This window comes from Leiobunum rupestre, chromosome 4, assembly GCF_980474605.1.
Source record: "Leiobunum rupestre chromosome 4, qqLeiRupe1.1.hap1, whole genome shotgun sequence".
In the NCBI taxonomy this organism is placed as follows: domain Eukaryota; kingdom Metazoa; phylum Arthropoda; class Arachnida; order Opiliones; family Sclerosomatidae; genus Leiobunum; species Leiobunum rupestre.
This window is the reverse complement of record NC_143387.1, coordinates 27,249,469-27,269,772: the sequence shown is the minus strand read 5'-3', so window position 1 is coordinate 27,269,772 and position 20,304 is coordinate 27,249,469. Positions and strand designations below refer to the sequence as shown.

Genomic DNA, 20,304 nt, shown 5'->3' with positions numbered 1-20,304 from the left:
CCAAGATAATTTAATAATAAGACTTTAATATAAATATATAAAGCTCTGATATATCTATATATTTATAAATGACTTGACGTTTGTCGTCGCCGAAATAATTAAATCGGCTTAGTTTAAAACTCGTCTTGTTGGTGTCGCGGATGGGCTCGATTCTGAAGGTACAAGAACAATATATTTCCAGGAGCAGAGATGGTTCGTCTCTTTCTCGGTACAGAGAACAGATTGCCTTCTTTTGGCGTTGTCCAGTCGCTGTCATACATAGAGAGAGAGAGAGAACGGCGTTTCAGTCAATGGCCGCTAGAGGGTCTCCGTCTCGATGAAAAGGCGCTCGCTACTAGAGAACCTTCTCAATATCTGAGCCGCACCGGTTCGGAAAATAGCCTCTCACTTTCTCAGTCAGAGCCTCGCAGCCCAAGAGCGGAGAGAGAAACTTCGAAGCGGCGCCTCCGAAGAGAGACACGCAGACCGAAAGGAGGTCGTAGAAATCAAAAAACGCATCCAGGATCCGGACGTTACATCCTCGCGGGCATTGTTCTTCGCTCCAGTTTCTCCGCGTCCGACACTCTTTTATCGCAAATCGCGCCGAGAAACTCTTCGACAAAGTTTGTTAGTAAGTTTTTCGAAAAAGAGAGCATTAAGTCTCTGGCAAACGCAGTCGGTCCTTATCGGCTCGTTGAACTATTACCGAAGAAGAAGCGACCGCGGAAGGAGAAGTTTCTACGAATTTATTTTTACTTTTTACCGTAGATCGTCCACGCGCGAATCTAGTTTTTAGTTTTTATTTTTTCTCTCGGCAGACTGATTTCGATTATTTTTTTAACGTTCATTTGGTTTAAAACACGAGGGTTTTCGCCGTGGTTTGTTTTTTAGTTATCGCCAATTTTGAACCCGTCTTCCATAAACTAATTCGACATGATTCGACTTGTCATCTCGGCTCTCTACTTCGCGTTGGCTTGCAAGGGTAAGTTGTTGTTTTATTATTAGTTAATAAACTTAAGCTAACCGTGTTTTTAACTGTATTATCACTCGGTATTGTAATTTATTTTTAATATTTAAGTTTAAAAATCACAGTTAATAATAATGGGTCAAATGGAGACTAAACGAAAAATACGAAACGATATTAGGAAAGTAAAATTGAGCGCTATAGTTCGAAGTTATATTATACAGTTGCTTTAACCTTTTTAATTTTCTATAAATTAAATTTTTCCACATTGTAAAAATGGACTTTTTTTAACTTCCACCTTAAATAACACCATCAACGTATTCGTGGGTGTATAAATTGAACCTAAATTACTTGTGGAGTATATTTTTATTATTTTATTTTATTAATCCAATACTAGTTTGTTTACTATATTTGTATATATGTATTTTTCCCTAATTTGTTCCCCTCAATGTAAGTAATCACAAAAAAAACATCCGTCAGGAAGCAATCATTTAGTTAAACCAAGAGCGTATAGCACATCTCTTACGCAATCTCGTAAAAGTTGCGTTACGTTTAAATATTTACCGTTGAGCCCCAAATTTCACATACTGCCTGTAGTTTATTTATTTTTGGACGATTTTTCGATTTAGATTATTTCAAAACATCTTTCCAAAAACCATCGTAATCAAGCAACCCTAAATATAAAAGTAATAAATTGATAAATTTTAGTTTTTTGATCCTTTGGATATTCTTATTTTACGTTTTTAGTTCTACCTTTAAATCTCTCTTCGTTGTGTACCAAAAATAATCGCTTCAAACATATTTAAAGGATAAATTTAAAACCGAAAAGTATATTGATATATTCATTGTACATTTTAATAAAGCGCGATTGTTACTAAAAACAAATTTTAAATTAATGGGATCTTGATTATAATTTTGGATTTAAATAAATCCCTAAATAAAAGTTGGTTTCGTAATTTTATTTGTCCAAATTAGTATAGAGAATTAAACGCAACGTTATCCCATTGTCTCACCGTATACTTTAATTCAGTTTTTAAGTAATTTTTCAACTTCACAATATCTAAAGAATTAGTCTTAATTCTGTAACCACCTCGAAGGCATATTCTGCCTGAGTACCGCGTTTTTCTTAATATAAATTAACGGTCCTATTACCATTGTTTTACTTGATTCATAACTCCTTTCAGCCTTCTGGGCCTTCCTTCGAGTGGGTTCTGCGTTTACAATTCCCTAAAATACCAACTTGTTAAACGTTGAAACGCGCTTGCAAAGCCTTCGGAAAGATCGAGCGGAAACACTACGCGGTACATATATATTCGGACGACAATTAAATATGAATATATGTATATATATTTATATATTATTCAATTATGAATGTTTTTATCAGTCTGTATATAGACACTCCCACTCTGTCCTTCAGCGCGGTGCCAGCATCGCTGTATATTTATCTAGGAGCAGTTTAGCGCTATCCTCGTCGGCCGAGGTACGGGGGCACTTCGGCACTCTATGCATTATTCAAGAATTATTCTGAATATAAAGTTTTATTTAGGCAACTAGAACCGGCTCCAACGTCGCTTGTAAAGTACAATACGTAACGGTACACGGCTACGACGTATACGCCGCCCTTACGAAAACATTTGTTAAATCCGTACGAAGGAGCCGAAAGCCCGACGTCGACGTCGCGTCCGTAACGCCAATCCCTCGTTTGGACCGCTTTCCCAAAGAGTTCGGAGTGGCGGAGAACGTGGCGTCCGGAAAAGACGAGACGATAAAAGCCGGTTTTAGAGAGCCATTTTCTCGTCGTAAATTTTTACGAAGCCTAACCTCAAAAATGGCTTCGCAAATACCTTCGTACGCGATACGAGGGTTAGTCTAACGTTGAATTATTAATTAAAATGCTCACGACAAGTTTTTTTTGGTTTCGGCCAAAAAAAAAAACACGAAAATGGGCCCTTTTACGGTCGGAAAGGGTTTATTTTTTTTTAGCCGGGCATGCCGTCACGTGCAAGGTAGAGATTACGACCCTGAATATTGGATATATAAATATTAAATTTAGTTTTACTTCTACTTAAAGAAGTTTCGTACGAGTCACCTTTTGCGAAAATGTACACTCAAACTAGCGTTTTCGTTCGATTTTAATTTTCGGATTATGTACGAACCTAAGCTTTCTTTTGATGATTTGGGTACATTTGTTCGAATTTCATTCGTCCGAACGGTGGTACAATCGTCCGAATGCCGGAAAACAGGATCGTATGTCCGAAAACGTATTTCATTTGCCCGAAAAATTTATCACAACTTTTGTTGGTGATTTAGTCGTTCAATTTATGTTAACTTTACAGGCGAATTTTATTTTTTCGAATAATCATTTGTCCATTTTTTCGAACATTAGGAATTGTTTTTTTTTAAATAGTGTTAATATAAGAAAATAGTAACATTAACGTGAGCCTAACCTAACCTAAAATATCCACAACATTCAACGCAATTCCCACTTACTGTATCGGCCAAAGGAAAAATGGACATAATAGGATAAAATGATTAGACATTATAATGCTTATATCCGTTTATTATTGAAATGTAGTTTTTTATTTTTAATTCTTGCACTAAAAAAAATTCGGACAAAAAAAAAACAGCAATAAGAAATATTAATTTAGCGACAGAATTCGGACAAATTATGCTACCGATTCGGACGAATGAAACAAACAAGTTGTCCAATTCGAACAATTGAAACATTTGTTATTTCGGCGGTTCGGACATTTGTTCCACCGTTCTGACGATTGAAATTCGAACAAATGTACCTATCCCCTTTTGATAATAGATATGTTAAACTTCCAATATTTATGATGGATCCACCAATTTCACATTTCGGCAATAAAGTTTAACAAAAACTAAAAGTGATTGGCTCTAGTTACCTTAAAAACAAGTCTTAACGCGTGTTAGCGGACGTTTTTTCGGATTTTCTTCTTACTTCAAAGCTTTGTAAATGTCCTAACGGGAATGCTTTGATAGCACTACCAAGTTAACCTGACGAAAAATTGGAAAAGCTCTGTGGATATCTTCCCCTTCATATCGTCGGGTGCTTACACTCTCTATTGCTTAATCTCTCCATTGTTTAATGACTAAGTACACTTTCAAAAAAGGAATTTAAATTCCATTAAAGTTAATTTTGCTTGAAATGCGAAATGAATTTTTGGATACTTCGCGTCCTGTTGTTACGCATTATTAAATTATTTGAATAATTAAGGCTTAAGTTGGAAGGAAATGCAATATTAACGGATTGAGACTCATTGAATTAAAACACGTGTTAAAATTTTAAACACTACTCGGAAACGGCTTTTTTAAAAAGTGAAGCTCGGGTCTGATGAGAGAGGTGTGGCCAGTACAAAAGCTGGAGACCATGTGGCCTCCGGGGCCCCTTGTAGCTTGGGGGGCCCGTGTTTGGGTTATTATACAGAAAATAAATAAAATCAATTTCTATGTACACAATTGTCATCATTCTGGCTTGTCATTTTAGTTTTTCCCGGGGTCGTGGTGCCTCTCGGCCCTGGTAAAGACCTCTCATTAATCGCGTATATTCCCATTGCACGAAGTAATTAACTGGCGTAGCTAATGGATGTTTCAATGGCGGAAAAACACAAAAATCCGCGTATTATACAGGGTGTTTCAAAAGTAATGCAAACATTTTAAGGAGTTTTAGGGGGTGGGGTGAGTTGAGTAGTAGGCCTGTTTTTTAGCCATTTTCCTACGGTGAGTTAAAAGAGAGCTTCAAAGTGTGGCCTACTAGCCCCTGGACGTAGGCTGCAACAAGCGCAAAACCAAGCAGCAGCGACTTTAAATACTGTTTAAGTTTCCTTTTTTACGCTGGCTACCTCAATTTGTTTACAAAATCCTATCACACAAACCCAAACCTTAATGTTCGCGTTTCCCTACTGCTTGGTTTTGCGCTTGTTGCAGCCTACTTCCAGGGGCTAGTAGGCCACACTTTGAAGCTCTCTGGCGCTCTTTTCACTCATCGTAGGGAAATGGGGAAAAACAGGCATACTTCTGAATTAACCCCCGACAACTTCTTAAAATTTTTGCATAACCCTTTGAAACACCCTGTAGATGTCACTACTTGGAAATTCAGGCTGAAAATAAACAGAATGTTACATGGAAATAACGCGCTGTTAGAAAAGCTAGTTAACTAAAGAGACACCGAATCGTTTAAATTTCGGAAATAGGGCTTGAAAAATGCGAATTTATCATAAGTTTCATCTGTTTTCACAAGGTAGGAGTTACTTGAAATTTTGGTCGACTTTTTGAAATGATTCTGTGGGGTACCTAAAATTTTGTGGCTTTATGTTTCATAAGCCGAACGTACTATTAACTTTCTAAATATTTGGAATTGAATTAAAAAATGGTTTGAGGTGAAATCATTTGTATATCTAGTAACGTATTATCTCGCTAGATGGGGTAAGCACTCCCTCAATATTGTTAAGTGTTGATTGGGCGTGATAAAGTAAAATGCATCCAACGAACGGGCTCCCGAGCCGAATAAGAACCAGTTACGTTTCAAAAATATCGACTTTTAATATCCGTTGCAAAGTAAGTAATAAATGTTGATTTCCTAATGAACAATAAGATACAATTTTTTTAAGCTATACGCATCGAGTATGACTTAAAAAATACATTATAAAATAATTAAAGGCTTAAATTGAAAACGTTTAATCCTTATCTAATGTATATTTAATAATATAAAACAAACCCCACCCTTTGTTTTTCCTAATAATTGGGTATTTTAGTTTAAGAACAAACAAAAACGAACCTATAAATCTGCTTCCAAAAGCCCCAATTGGTGCATATCCGCTTAAAATACAGCTACAATAGCCTACAATATACTTATCTTTATCGTCGTTACCCAGGTAACACAATCGCAGCTGAGCGTACGAAATATCTGTATAAATCGAGTATCGACTACCGTTACCTTCATTACATATCTGTAGTTTCACTTATAAACCCGAGAACCGATGATTCATTAAATACTATACTCAATTGCAGGTTAATAAACGCAAAATATCTAGTACATTTGGCGGAAAGATAATAGCACGAATTTCCGGTATATCGGCGGCGGGAATTTCGAATTTTTCCTGTTTACGGTTGAATTTCTTAGCGGTATATAATTTTGAGAAATACCGTCGATTGCGTTATATTTCAAAGTGATAAATAATTAATTAACATAGATAAGATTTTAAAACGGATATCATAGTTTATTGAGGCATACCTAAACCAATTCCGTTTGGCGAGTCCAGGGTAAGTATAGAACGGGTAATGACGAGATTACCCCGTTGACGTACATTTGATGATTGTTTAGGATCATAATACTAAAAATACGCTATAACGAAGCATAACAATAATAATCAACATTAAATATTTATTGATCACTTTGAAATTCGCGCCCAATGGAACACGCGTTGAGCTTGGAAAGGTGCAAGTTTCATTTTTATGGTATAGATTTCAAATTCCCTCGTTAGAGATATATTATAAACTTATGGTACAATTAAGTTTGCAGATAGAGGTAGGCAATGCTATTATTTATCTACATTTTAACGTATAATAGCTGGAAATTAATTATATTTACAAAATTTAGAATGGTAAAATGTTAAAAACTTTAATTAAACAAATAAGGTTTCCAAAACACATGAACACTGAAAAATGCAGACTCGTGTCGTTGGAAACCTGAAGGAGGCTGTGCGAGTACTCGATCATCATCGAGTACCCGACATTCGTCGGGTTATTATTTTCCCCATCGGGTTCGGGTACTCGACTATTTGACGAGTATTTTACAAAATTTTGTGTTTCCGCCGCAATAATTTCAACGCGACGCTCTGATATTACTATACAGGGTGGAAGCCTCGGTACTTCTCCTACTACACCAAAGTACTGCGGGTGGAACACTTCTACAGGCTCTGGTAGACCAAAAATAGACCAATGGGAGAAATGGAAGCCTCAGCCGTGGTCCAGCCTCGGTACTTCTCCTACTACACCAGAGTACTGCGGGTGGAACACTTCTACATGCGCTGGTAGGCCAATGGGAGAATTGGAAGCCTCAGCCGTGGTCCAGCATCGGTACTTTTCCTAGTCTAATAATCGACCAATGGGAGAATTAGAAGCGCATCTTACAAATGCTTTTTCGGGCGATTGGATAAAGATGCGCTTATAATTATCCGATTGGTCTATTTGTGGAATACCAGCGCCTGTAGAAGTGTTCGACCCGCAGCACTCTGGTGTACTAGGAGAAGTACCGAGGCTGGACCACGGCTGAGGGTACCACCCTGTATTTCTTTAAGTATCCTTCAATTCGGATGACGCTGGGTGGTTACGGCGCTTAGGTTACTTCGGTATCAATTTAGTAGTGTAAATGTTTAATAATAGAGTTAATCAGTCAACTTATCTATGAATTGGTAAGTTTTAAATTCGTTATCAAGTTTAATAGAGTTATGAAAAATCAAGAATACCATTATTAATAATTAAAGTAAATTACCCGAAAAAACTCGATCGAGTACTCGATCGTTTTTCTTAACTTCTCGACTACTCGAATAAAGAAATTTTTGGCTTAATCGAGTATTCGATTACCCGACTCGACAAAAATATACTATCCGACTCGACAATCGACGAAAAAGTTTTCAGATACTCGGTACCCGATTCGATTACCTAAAACCACTACTCGCACAGCCCTACTATCATCACTTCCCACACATTTTCTCTAGTCCCCGCTCATGTTATTACTCGCCTTTATGACAGTTGAGTCAGAATCCGCACTTTGAAGTTGACGGTGCTCAGTCTAGCGCGTCCTAGATTATTCCCCCTCTCGCGATCTTTTCATCGCGGCCAACTGGCTTTCTGTTATCAATCGGAGATTTTCATTGACTAAGTCAAAATGTAAGTAATCCTAAACACCGCTAACCTGTCTTTTTTCAAACAGTGTTCGAGTTCACTGCGGAAATTTCAACAGCAATACGGAATGGTTAACACGGTCTCTTGAAACTCCATTCTCGATTCGATCCCTGATGCTTCTGCAGTGTCGCCATCTTATTTATATTTAAGAAAACACGTGTCAATTTCATAAGAATTTGTAGTGGGTGGCCAAGTGATTTTCTGGTATTTGCGGGTCACCTTCCCGCTTGTTCTGTTTCCCTGATTGCTTGTGCTAAATAACTGGGTGAAGGAAATCCCAATCCACTTCTTCCTCGTTGAGTTTGCAAGTTATCTCCTCACTGGTTTAATTGGTTTTACCCGAGTTCTTTGGTTTCCCGTTTCGGTAAAAACTTGTTGACGTGAATGGTTATAGTAATTGTAGACAGGGACGTACCTTGGGGGGGAGCCCCCCCCCCAAAGCTTTGGAGAGTTGGCAAATCGAGGTGGACTTGGCAAAATGAAAATTATGAAACAAGTTTGTTAATTAAAAAACTACTAAATCGATTGTAAACGATGTTGCAACAAATCATTTAGAATTTCACAGCAATTTAATTCCCTAAAGTCATTAACTATGTTTGAGATTTCTATGTAGTTGCTTCTCCTTATGTATAACTTACAAGACCTGATTTCTATGCTAGGCAGCTAGTGTGTCGGAACTTTAGTTCCGCCTTGTGGTAAAAGCTTTTTAAATAGTCATTTTTCCTACCGCACCTTATAAAATTCAAAGGCAGATAGACGCGTGATAGAGAATATCGGTTGTTCGTTATTATTTCAGTGTTAATTTTCTAAGTTAAATTTGGCAATCTGTATAAAATTTATAAAAATCACTAGTTTTAATTTCTATAGGAGATGTTACAGTTTTTTTACTTCGGGTAAATTAGGTAAGTCGTGAATATTATAGTGATATTATTTAAGAAAGTGAAAATTTTACAAGCCAATATTTCTAAAGTTGCGTTGGGTAAAGATAACGTCCACAGCGGGATACACGACGAGAAAATAGTAAGCGGGTTTGATGGGATGTTTAAATTGCTGTATCTCGTTTTATATATAAAGAAAGTACGCAAATGCTTCACTGTGCACTATAACTAGACGCCAAACCGTTTTCGCCATTGAATAGGGAATAGTGCCGCTAGAATGGCATAGGCGCGTTCGGTAGTCGTGGTTTCGCGAAATATAATATATAATAAGTTTAATAAAACATTGAAATTGAAATCTACCGTAACAATCCAAACTTAGACGACTTGACAAACTTTGTTTTTTACTTGGCAAATTTCACTTACCTCCCCCCCCCAAACGTACACTCTTCGGTATGCCCAATTTGTAGGGGGCTGTTGGCTCGCGTTGCTTGAAGGGCTATTCGTTCGCTGACTTGGACTTTACTTCCCGATATTAATTTCTGGTAAAAATTAGGCATCGACCACGTAATGAAATAAAAATAATCTCCTTATTAGGTTGTATCGGGGTATTTGTCCACGCGTAAAGCAAAATTGAAAGTTAGAATACGATTTAGGTCACGACATTCCCCTTTGAAACACTTCCCGTATCGACACTGGGGTATTTTTTAACCCGAGATTCCCCGTAAGAACTGCTAACTAATCCGTGACAAATCCCCGTTGAAATCCAGATATTTGCCATCACGGCGTAAATAGAGACGAAATTGGGCGAGGTCCGAGTCAATATCGAATCTCGTTCCTCTCTCTTTTAAAAATAAGGAACCAGCCAGGAAAGAAAAAACTTTTCTACCAAGAATTATCCGTGTTAGCCCTGCCTCTCATAATCAAAGTGTATTTTAGCGAAGAACAATTCTCGGAACGTGCTTTCTCGGCGACTGGTCAGCTACCACGCAGCCCCGAGCAATCTTCTCCAACGCGCGGATAAATAGGGCCAGACCCTCTCCAAAAATAAGTTCCTATTTGAACAAGAGGATCGCCACTGAAATGACTAGGACCGAGTAAACGATATAAAATTTATATTTCGAGTCGGTGCCGCTGAGAATCCCCCAGTTGGTATACGGTAGCGACTAGATAGATTATAGACGAAAAGGTTTTTTCTTTCGACTTGTTTTTCGCTCCACCGGGTAAAATAACAGAAAGCGACTGAGAAGGCGAAGTTCGCATTCGCGATTTGGCGCTTATGATTTATAGACAAATAGGCCTATGGGATTCTCTAATGTCAAAATAGCTTTTACCACGCCACGCCGCCGATATTAGGATGAATGTTGCATTGACCATTCGCGAATACAGCTCGTCGAGTGTCGTTCCGCGCGCGTTTATGGTTTTTGCGTGCTCCGCCTCCTCCCGTTTCGATTCCGCGCCTAAGATTCGGCTTTCACGCGCGAGTAATATAGCTATATTAATATACGCCATCGCGTGTGGGGGGTTTATTGACGATGCCGGCCTAATGAAGCATGCATGAGATAGGGAATGTTTGTATGTTCGCCGCCAGCCGGAGCAGCAGATCAAAGGCGGCCTGTGGTATAGCGCGTATGATATACGCGGCAGCGCCATGATTTGTTAATGATCATTACGTTTAACGTTTAAACAATTCCGTATAGTCGCGGATTTTACTAAATTATTACCGCCACGAGTCTCTCTCTCTCTCTCTCTCTCTCTCTCTCTCTCTCTCTCTCTCTCTCTCTCTCTTTCTCTCTTTCTCTCTTTCTCTCTTTCTCTCTTTCTCTCTTTCTCTCTTTCTCTCTTTCTCTCTTTCTCTCTTTCTCTCTTTCTCTCTTTCTCTCTTTCTCTCTTTCTCTCTTTCTCTCTCTCTCTCTTTCTCTCTTTCTCTCTCTCTCTCTCTCTCTCTCTCTCTCTCTCTCTCTCTCTCTCTCTCTCTCTCTCTCTCTCTCTTCTCTCTTTCTCTCTTTCTCTCTCTCTCTCTCTCTCTCTCTCTCTCTCTCTCTCTCTCTCTCTTTCTCTCTTTCTCTCTTTCTCTCTTTCTCTCTTTCTCTCTTTCTCTCTTTCTCTCTTTCTCTCTTTCTCTCTTTCTCTCTTTCTCTCTTCTCTCTCTCTCTCTCTCTCTCTCTCTCTCTCTCTCTCTCTCTCTCTCTCTCTCTCTCTCTCTCTCTCTCTCTCTCTCTGTTGAAAGGGAGTTCTCCTCTCTCTCTCGAGATCGACTTTTTCCCTTTTCTTATAGTCCAAGGGTTAGCATCGCGGCGCTTCATTGCTATGACATTCTAGAATTCTTAATTTGTTTTCAGAACGACGCTAGAATTAGAAAAATCAAAAATTCGATTAAATTTGAAACGAAATTCCTTGAACAAGTTTGCGATTCTAAAGATCACCATTCACAAAGTCGATTTAATCATTTTCAAGGTCAATTTCATCATTCTCAAGGTCGATCTCATCATTTTCAAGGTCGATCTCATCATTCTCAAGGACGATTTCATCATTCTCAAGGACGATTTCATCATTCTCAAGGACGATTTCATCATTCTCAAGGTCGATCTCATCATTCTCAAGGTCGATCTCATCATTCTCAAGGTCGATCTCATTCATTTTCAAGGTCGATCTCATCATTCTCAAGGTCGATCTCATCATTCTCAAGGACGATTTCATCATGCTCAAGGTCAATTTCATCATTCTCAAGGTCGATTTCATCATTCTCAAGGTCGATTTCATCATTCTCAAGGTCAATTTCATCGTTCTCAAGGTCGATATAAAAACTTGTCGGGGTTAACGGTAATAATTAGTGTAGGGAGCTGTTGGCTCGCGTGGCGTGAAGGGCTTGCCACCACCCTCCTACGCATTGTAACCCGTCCACCTGTATTAATGGCTTTAAAATTCGCTTGATGACTTAGTCCTAAGGTGGTGCCTTGGGTATTAGCCTAGCTGATTATTATTATTATTATTATTATTATTATTATCATCGTTCTCAAGGTCGATATAATCATTCTCAAAGTCGATATCATTAGAGGTCGGGAATGGTTAACTTTTATTCAATTGATAAAGCTCCCAAAATTATTCGTAAAATGTTTTGATCAAGTAATTTATATTTCTATATTATCCAATTAATTTTTTGATAAATTTGTAAAATTAAAAGGGAAAACGACGTTTTTTTCGATAAAAAGGTCAAATTTTACATGTTTTTTAATCATTTTCCGAAATATTAACCGGTAAATTTCTTTGTTTACATTTTTTTCCCGAAAAAAATCAATTTAAACATGGATAATGATTAACCGTCCCTGACCTCTAGATATCATCATTCTCATGGTCTAGATAATAATTATTAAAGTCGAGATAGTCAAAGTTTTAGAACTTCTTTTTAATAATAAGATTTTATATATTGTCGAGAATAACATTTTGAAGGTCAAGATCACCTTTTTCCAGGTAAAAAGATCACCCATTTTAGAACCCAGTCTCACCAAAAGTGTATAATATTGATACATAAGTATGACACTTCCTATTCCTAATTGCAAAAATTTTACTGAGAGCTATTCACAAGACTGCATTACGGGCTTCGCCACCGTTTTGTGTCCGCTTATTAACGCGTCACACGTAGCCTTTGACAGCGCCTCGCTAGGGGGATATTTTCTTCTGGTGATGACGTCACTCCGTTACTAGCACTCAGTAAAATATTCCCTATAGGTACAAACTTATGGATAAATATTATTGACGCGTTTTTCTACTACAAGAGCCAGGAAAATAAATTTTTAAATTGCATTTTTCTAGTTTTCCCAGCCAGCTTCCGAAATAAGCGAGTTTCAATCATATCTGACGATTTTAGCGTCTATTCCGTGATTTCTCCAATGATTATGTAATTTCCACAAAATTATATAAAATAAATTTTAAAATCACGAAATCGTAGAGAGAGCACGAGTCGACAAGCAAATTGTATTTCTAAGCGATTTAAAGAATGATTAATTTGAAGGATCTATTTTTATTCTTGGCTTCGTAAATGGACTTAACTCTGTCGGAAAGTTGTGTTTATCCGCCAAAGAGGAACTATATTTTAGGGCAGTGGTACTATTAACACGTTACCTATGGATTTTGCTATTAGGAAGCGCTGTTTTTTTATTATTTATTAGCTGCTTAGGAAACGAAAATCCAGCAGTTCATGAGCTTCTCAGGCTATAGGCAAAAGTCAAATTGGTCTATAATTCACTGTTATAAAATAATTCGGTTTTGGTTTATTATAATTCAAGAAACTATACAGATATACTTTAAAATCCAGTTTTAAAAATTAAGTTTGATTTATAGCTCTATAATTGCCACCTGTTTTATGATCAGGCCCTTGTTATTAAAGATGGCCAATTTCGCCGTTAATCTATCCGATTCTTCGAAAAAATTACTTTACTGGAGGGCGTGGTGATCTATTAATGGCACAGGAAGCTAAAATTCAATATAGGGTCGTCAGAGTAATTAGACAACTTATACTCTACTTAGTGGACTTCAACCCATGAAAAATATATGGTTTAAAATTACTTCAAGTTAAAAAACGAGAAAATCAACGCCCCCTTTTCGCGTTATAATGTAGCTTAAGCATCTTGTTTTCATTTCGACGTTAGCGACATCCGTTGAAAAAAGAGTTACTTCACGACGAGCTGACACTTGCTTAAATACACTCGATTTAACTTAGTTTATATGACTGGCCTGGAAATGGTATTTTTTAACGTTTTCAAGCATCTTTGGAAACTATGCTAAAGGTGTTTGTAACATTGTGGAAAATTAAATATGTGTTATAGCTTCAAATATTTTCATAAATTTGCTTCTTTCGCGACTATTTGAATGGAAGTTACGGAGTTGGAAACTTGGGAGATCACTTCAAATAGATTCCTCATTTCGAAGGCACTAAGGCAAAACGAAGTCGGATATCGAGTAACGCGATCTTCGCGAGGAAATTGTAGCCCTCATTTCTGGCGGCGCTGACTGTCGAAATTGGAGAAGTCGCGGCTTCAATTTCTCCCTTTCGTTCCTTCGTATTCCAAACGGGTTTTCTCGTTTTCAGACCAACTGCATTGCTACCCACCCTGCCTAGTAAGGTTCTCTATACTTATGAAATCCCGGACAAGATGTTATTTTACCCCCCGAAAGGAATAGAATCGCCGTGAAATCATATTGCAGGAAGTTTTTACTGTAGGACATCTTTTTATTTCAAATGTGTTAACAGGATTCCTGGCAAGTGCTTCTAACCGAAGTATTTGTTTTCTTTTTTAAACGGATATTCAGTCATCCGAATAATGCGACATATGTTACTCTCAGGACAGATATACAATTTGTGAAGATGTCAGATATCGGATTATCTAAATTTATAAATGGTCTTCTCATTAAAATAGCCTAAAAATGTGTTCGAAGATGACTTCAAGGTATTGGTGTGACGAATTTAGACTACTCACAAGTAGAATATCCGAGGTGTTTATTGACGATTTTGTTCAAAGTATGGCGTAATGTAGACCTATATGAGATATGAAATTTCCCAAAAGGAGACGTTGCACTACCCATTCGATTTGCCATGGCAAACGGAAATGTTTTTGACCACTTAAAACAAAAAAATCTCCATTTAAAAAAGCGTGGGATTTTTTCGGTTTCACATTTTTTTAAATTTTTGTAAGTAAGTAACCCACGGAAATTAAAAAAAAAAAATTAAAATCACGAAATGGGTAATTTGGACCACATTTAGGTAAGTTTCATCAAGTTTGGATAAATTGGAACATTTTTGGGGTAGAATTGTAATCAATTTTGGGTAAAATAAGGTAAAAATCTTATTTTTGTTTTAAGTGGTCAAAAATATTTTCGGTTGCCATGGTAAATCGACATAACGTTGCGCCCAATCCATATCACTCTCTAACACAAAGAAAATTAGTCCGATATTTCATTAGCTCTCTAAAACTTGACATTGTCAACGTCAATTTCAAAGGCACATTCCTACCATAATATATATTATAATGTTTCAATGGTAATTTATACGTCATATAACCTAACCTAATAGGAAGTTTAAATGGATTTGCAATAAATAAAGCTTTTTGCCTATTTTCTGCACACATTTTATTTTGGTATATATTTAAATACACAAATGAACACTGTACAAAACGGTGTCTAATTAAAAATTTATATAATTAAAGAAGAATGTATTTACTTATACTTTGGGAAAATGACTATTTTAAGACGATATTTAGCGCTGCTTCCAGTAAGCTATTTCCACCAAAACAAATCAATCACTGGTTTAATATAGCAGACTAAAATTAAAATTAGGGAGTGAAAAATTTGAAAAAGCTCATACAGGGTGTTTCAAGGGGTTATGCAAAAAAATTCAGGAGTTGTAGGGGGTGAGTTGAGAAGTATGCCTGTTTTTCCCCCATTTTCCTACGATGAGTTAAAAAAGCGCCAGAGAGTTTCAAAGTGTGGCCTATTAGCCCCTGGAAGTAGGCTGCAACAAGCGGGGAAATGCGAACATTGAGGTTTGGGTTCCTGTGATAGGTAAAAAACGACTTTGTAAACAAATCGAGGTAACCAGCGTAAAAAAAGTAAACTTAAACAGTATTTAAAGTCCCTGCTTCTTGGTTTTGCGCTTGTTGCAGCCTACTTCCAGGGGCTAGTAGGCCACACTTTGAAGCTTTCTTAGAGGTCGGGGACGGTTAATCTTTATCCATGTTTAAATTGATTTTTTTCGGGAAAAAAATGTAACCAAAGAAATTTACCGGTTAATATTTCGGAAAATGATTTTAAAAAAACGTAGTTTTTCCGATAACTTTTACAAATTTATCAAAAAATTAATCGGATAATATAGAAATATAAATTACTTGATCAAAACATTTTACGAATAATTTTGAGAGCTTTATCTATTGAATAAAAGTTAACCATCCCCGACCTCTAAGCTCTCTGGCGCTCTTTTCACTCATCGTCGGAAAATCGAAAAAACAGGCATACTTCTCAACTCACCCACTACAACTCCTTAAATTTTTTGCATAACCTTTTGAAACATCCTGTATATTGTATACAATTTTTCCCAGGAATAAGCAAAATTACGATCAATAATTTATTCGTCCGTTTAGAGCGCGTGTTGCGTCTCGGAAAAGGTTTCGAGGAGAGAACAGGCGAGTGCGAACGGACTCTCCCATATTACTTCGACATCGGGCGTAGTTGCGACGCAATGTTGACCTTTGCCAAGAAAACTTATTATTTTCCCGCCGTTGATGATTCTCTGATCGAGGCGCCCTGCAGCGGCGCATTCCTCAAACATTCGAAGTGGAGACTTCCCGCCTCTTTCTACTTGCCAAGACTGTTCTTGTTGGATGAACACAGCCCTGGAACGTTCTATAGTGAAAACTATTAAAAAGCGACCTTCCTTTCGTCTATAATTACCCAAGTTTTTATTATCGCGTGCTAAATGTTTATTCAGAAACATTTCTGGAATGACGACACTTTTTTTGGTGGACTTTGTGTCGTCGTCGTCGATGTGGGGAAAGTGGTTTAAGTCGCGTATTTTTCTCGATAGACGCGCTTATTGTTGATACCTAAATATCTGCTATTTTGTAGGTACTTAAAAAGCAATGAAAATCAATAAAACTATCAAAAGATATAATTAAAATATGTAATTTTTTTGTATTTCCGAAATCAACTAATTGGATTTCACCGAAAATAAGGTTGTGAGTAAGAATTTTAGCCCCGAAGTAGAAGTCTTTTTTATTATTAATATTTGAAATTACAAAATATATAACGGTACGTTATTTTAACATTTATGATTAACACCCGGTTTTCACTGGTCGATTTTTGTGCGATTTTCGTATTTTTTTGCGGAAAAAGAAAAAATATTTCCTGTTATTTTTGCGAAATTCGTGTTTTTGCGTCGCGGGCCCTATTTCTATTTTTGCGATATATATTTTGGTGCGGTTTTTTCCCGTAGACGTAGACCAATCATAGCCAGTCTTTTAGTCACGTGATTTAGAAAACCGAGGGAGCGCGTGTGTTTACCTTTTTCAAGTCGCCATTTTGAAATTTCGAGATAAGACCTATAGGCTTAGCTCTTCGATCTGATATAGTATATCATCAGCGGTCTGCACTCTGCAGTGTATTAAGTTAAAATGACAAAAATTAATTCTGAAACTATCGTAGAAGAGATTAGAAAATACCCATATCTTTGGGATAACAAAAACTCGAGCTACAAAGATGTAATCATGAAAGACTTAGGATGAAATCTATCGCAACAATGTCTAGTGTATTGTTTTTTTTCCAACTTCGATACAATAAGTAAACCTTAAGGGTATTAATAACTTCGACAACTACGTCGTCCTCCATGTTTGTTTACAGACGAGATCCTTTTTATTGATTTTTTTTTAACACGAGTCAGTTCTGGTCCGGTTCCGTATTCGAAATTAAAAAAAAAATTCGTTTCGCCCAGTGAAAACCGAGTGTATGACCTTACTTGCCCAATTTGTCGCGTGATAACTGTCAATTTAGTGACCATTTTGATTGGTTTTGATTGTTTGAGTATTTATACATATTACGCTCTAATATGAAATACTGACACGCCATTTCTATTTTGAGGTGTACTATAAAAATATTTATTTTGAAATTTGAAAAGGAAGGCGGGTTTTGTTGCCAAATTGGAAATTACATAATGTTTAATTTACGTTTGTTTTGAAACATTTTCCCTGATTAATATACAATGTTTGTTTACCGTATTCGAAATGAAATATTTAGATAAGAAATGAAATGTCTAATGTGAAATATCGAGTCTTTTATTGGTACTTAAAGGGCCAGAGCCCGCGTTTTAAATACCTGGGTGAAAATCCAGAAGATCCACCCAATCACATTCTGCCATTTTTCTATTCCAATAAGCGAGTTTTAATAACCACACCACCATCTATCGGCTTTAAAAATAACTATTAGGATGGTACTTGTCAAAACAAAGGGAAGCTGACGTATGACGTCAAAGTACCATCGTCGTCTGCCTTTTCGTCTAACCACGCGTGATTGAAACTCGCTTATTTCGGAAGCTGGCCCGGAAGCTAGAAAAATTCAATTTAAAAACTTATTTTCCTGGCTCTTGTTGTAGAAAAACGCGTGTGGGAAACGTAAAACCATAAGTCTATAATATTGTTCCATAAGTTTGTCACTTTGGGGAATATTTTACTGATAGCTAGTAACGGAGTGACGTCATCACAAGAAGAAAATATCCCCCTAGTGAGGCGCTGTCAAAGGCTACGTGTGACGCGTTAGTAAGCGGACGCAAAACTGTGATGAAGCCCGTAATGCAGTCTGTCTCGTGAATAGCGCTCAGTAAAACTTTTGCGTGTGTAAAATAGCAAGTGTCACACTTATGTTACAATATTATACACTTATGGTAAAACTAATACCATAACATTAACCCAATCTAAATTTTATTATAAATGTTAGACAGTAAACAAAAAGTCCGTCGAAATTCTCAAGAAAACGGCGTAAAACGCGAGTATACCCTGAAAAATGAAAGGAAGTTCCCTCGTAAAGGTATATAAGGCCATCTTTCGACCATAACGAGCATTAAGGAGTAATAAACAAACGAATCCGGGCCATTATCCGTCCGTGTTGTTAAACCTCGAGAACAAAGCCGACCTTACAACGTCGTCTCCGCGTCGTTGATCTAGAAAAGTAGCCGCTTTCTATTTACGCCTTTTAGAACGGGCCGACTCTTTCGGGTTCTAACAATTCCTGGGAGAAACACGCTGTAAAGAAGAAGAATCCACTGGCTTTAAAATGAATACATCGTCGAGGGATATACCCCCAGAAGAAGCCAAGTTTAGAGTTAGCCCCCCCCCCCGGACCCCGTCGAACCAAGTTTTTAGATCCCGTATAGAAATAACAGCCTCTTCCGCTATAGCCCAGACGCCAGTCGAAACTATCGAACGTCGCGGGTCTCCCTTCGTCCTTTAAGAGACGAGTTGACGTTACGGAGGTTCGCGGAACGGCGGGCTTATGGCGGCGAAAACGAAGAATAGCGAGGCTGGCCAGAGGAGAAGAAACAGAAAAGAAATAGTCGTAAAATGGATAAAGGGAACGTCTAATGACCTAATGCAGTATTGAACTCACGTAGAAGAGTTTTTTACTTTTTTTTACGACACGAGCCGAGAAGCACCCCGGTCGGTCATTATCAAGACACCGGCCCCGGGTTAGATTGGGTCCGCGACTATACACAAAACCAGCCTTCCACTCCCCTTTACCCCCCTGACTACCCCCCGTCCTAGTGGTGACCCGCCCGGCCCCATATTTCCTAACACTATACGCCCTTCTGCAAATTGAACTTTTTCTTTCGTTACTTCTGGTTTCATTTCCTCGCTTAAAAGGCTCCCGACGCCGACGACGAAAAAATTTCTCATTTTCCGAAGTATGTTTTCAGTTTATTACTTTGTCCGTTCGCGCCGTATCCCCACTTTTGCGGTGGCCCGTTGGGCGGAGTGATTCTAATATACCGACGCCAAAGAACCGCCAATTTTTGGCCGAAATTGGAATTTGAATTGAGCCTCGTGATTGAAAAAAAAAGATGTATATTGTATTCTAAAGGACCTCCTATTACCGAGCTGGAGAACTTTTTATTCCGCGCGTCTCAAGAATTTGCCAATTTTGGAGTTACGGACGGAAAAGAGAGAGAAAAAGATTCAAGGTAGCTTGAATATTTTCACTCTTCTAAGAAATATTTATACGCAGCGAATGTCTAGAAGGTTATACTTTAAACAAAATAGGTGTTTGAGAGATACATTATGAGCAAATTAGTTTTCGGGCAAAAATTTCTTTATTAAAGTTCGGAATTGTAATTTGGAAATGATCTTCGTGTTTGGAAAAAAGTATTTTGGTTTCTTATTAGTCCGACTTGAGGAACTTCCACATTAACGTGTTATGGAACCAAAAAAAAATTGGAACCGAAAATGCAATCCAATACCTCTGAAAAATTGATCTTTTTAAATGAAGTTTTATATTTAGTCAAAGATAATTTAAACTCGTACCCTAGATTCGAAATCACTCTCTCGCGCGTGGCCGATAGCGTTTACCCACTTTCCGCTGGAACTCAGAAAATATTCGCTCCATGGTTTGCGCCTTACCGCAACCGATGGAGCCCGATTTTTCTGAGGTCACGTGCCGGAAAAGGGTAAACGCTTCGTAACAAAACCGTCAATGGGAAAGCTCTCAGTATTCGAATCTAGGGTACGAGTTTAAATTATCTTTGATTTAGTCTATACATAAGTCGATAAAATTAAGTTTAAAAAATGTTCCGATCTAATTTATGCAAATTTATGAGTCGGGAAAAAAATCCGATTACTACTATATCCTATAAGTATAGCCTGTCAGCTCCGAACTCAAGGACGCGTTTTCTATGCATTTCTAGATTGGAGATTCCGGCTTTAAGCGTTCCTCCGCCGGATCACCGGCATAATTCCACTCTCAGTAGTCGCCATCCTTTTTATTGTAATCAGATTTGGCGAACGTCGCTCCGTATTCGGAGAGACA

The 20,304-nt window shown here is 37.7% G+C and overlaps 1 protein-coding gene across 1 annotated transcript in view; it reads left to right on the top strand.

Moving 5' to 3' along the window:
- Window positions 1-887: 887 nt before the first annotated feature.
- The window catches only part of CARPB (Carbonic anhydrase-related protein B), a 150,993-nt gene continuing 131,576 nt past the window's right edge, over window positions 888-20,304 (top strand). The window contains exon 1 of the mRNA XM_090171781.1: window positions 888-961. Coding sequence (XP_090027907.1) covers window positions 913-961 — 49 coding nt within the window. The 5' untranslated portion in view covers window positions 888-912. The remainder of the gene's footprint in view (window positions 962-20,304) is intronic.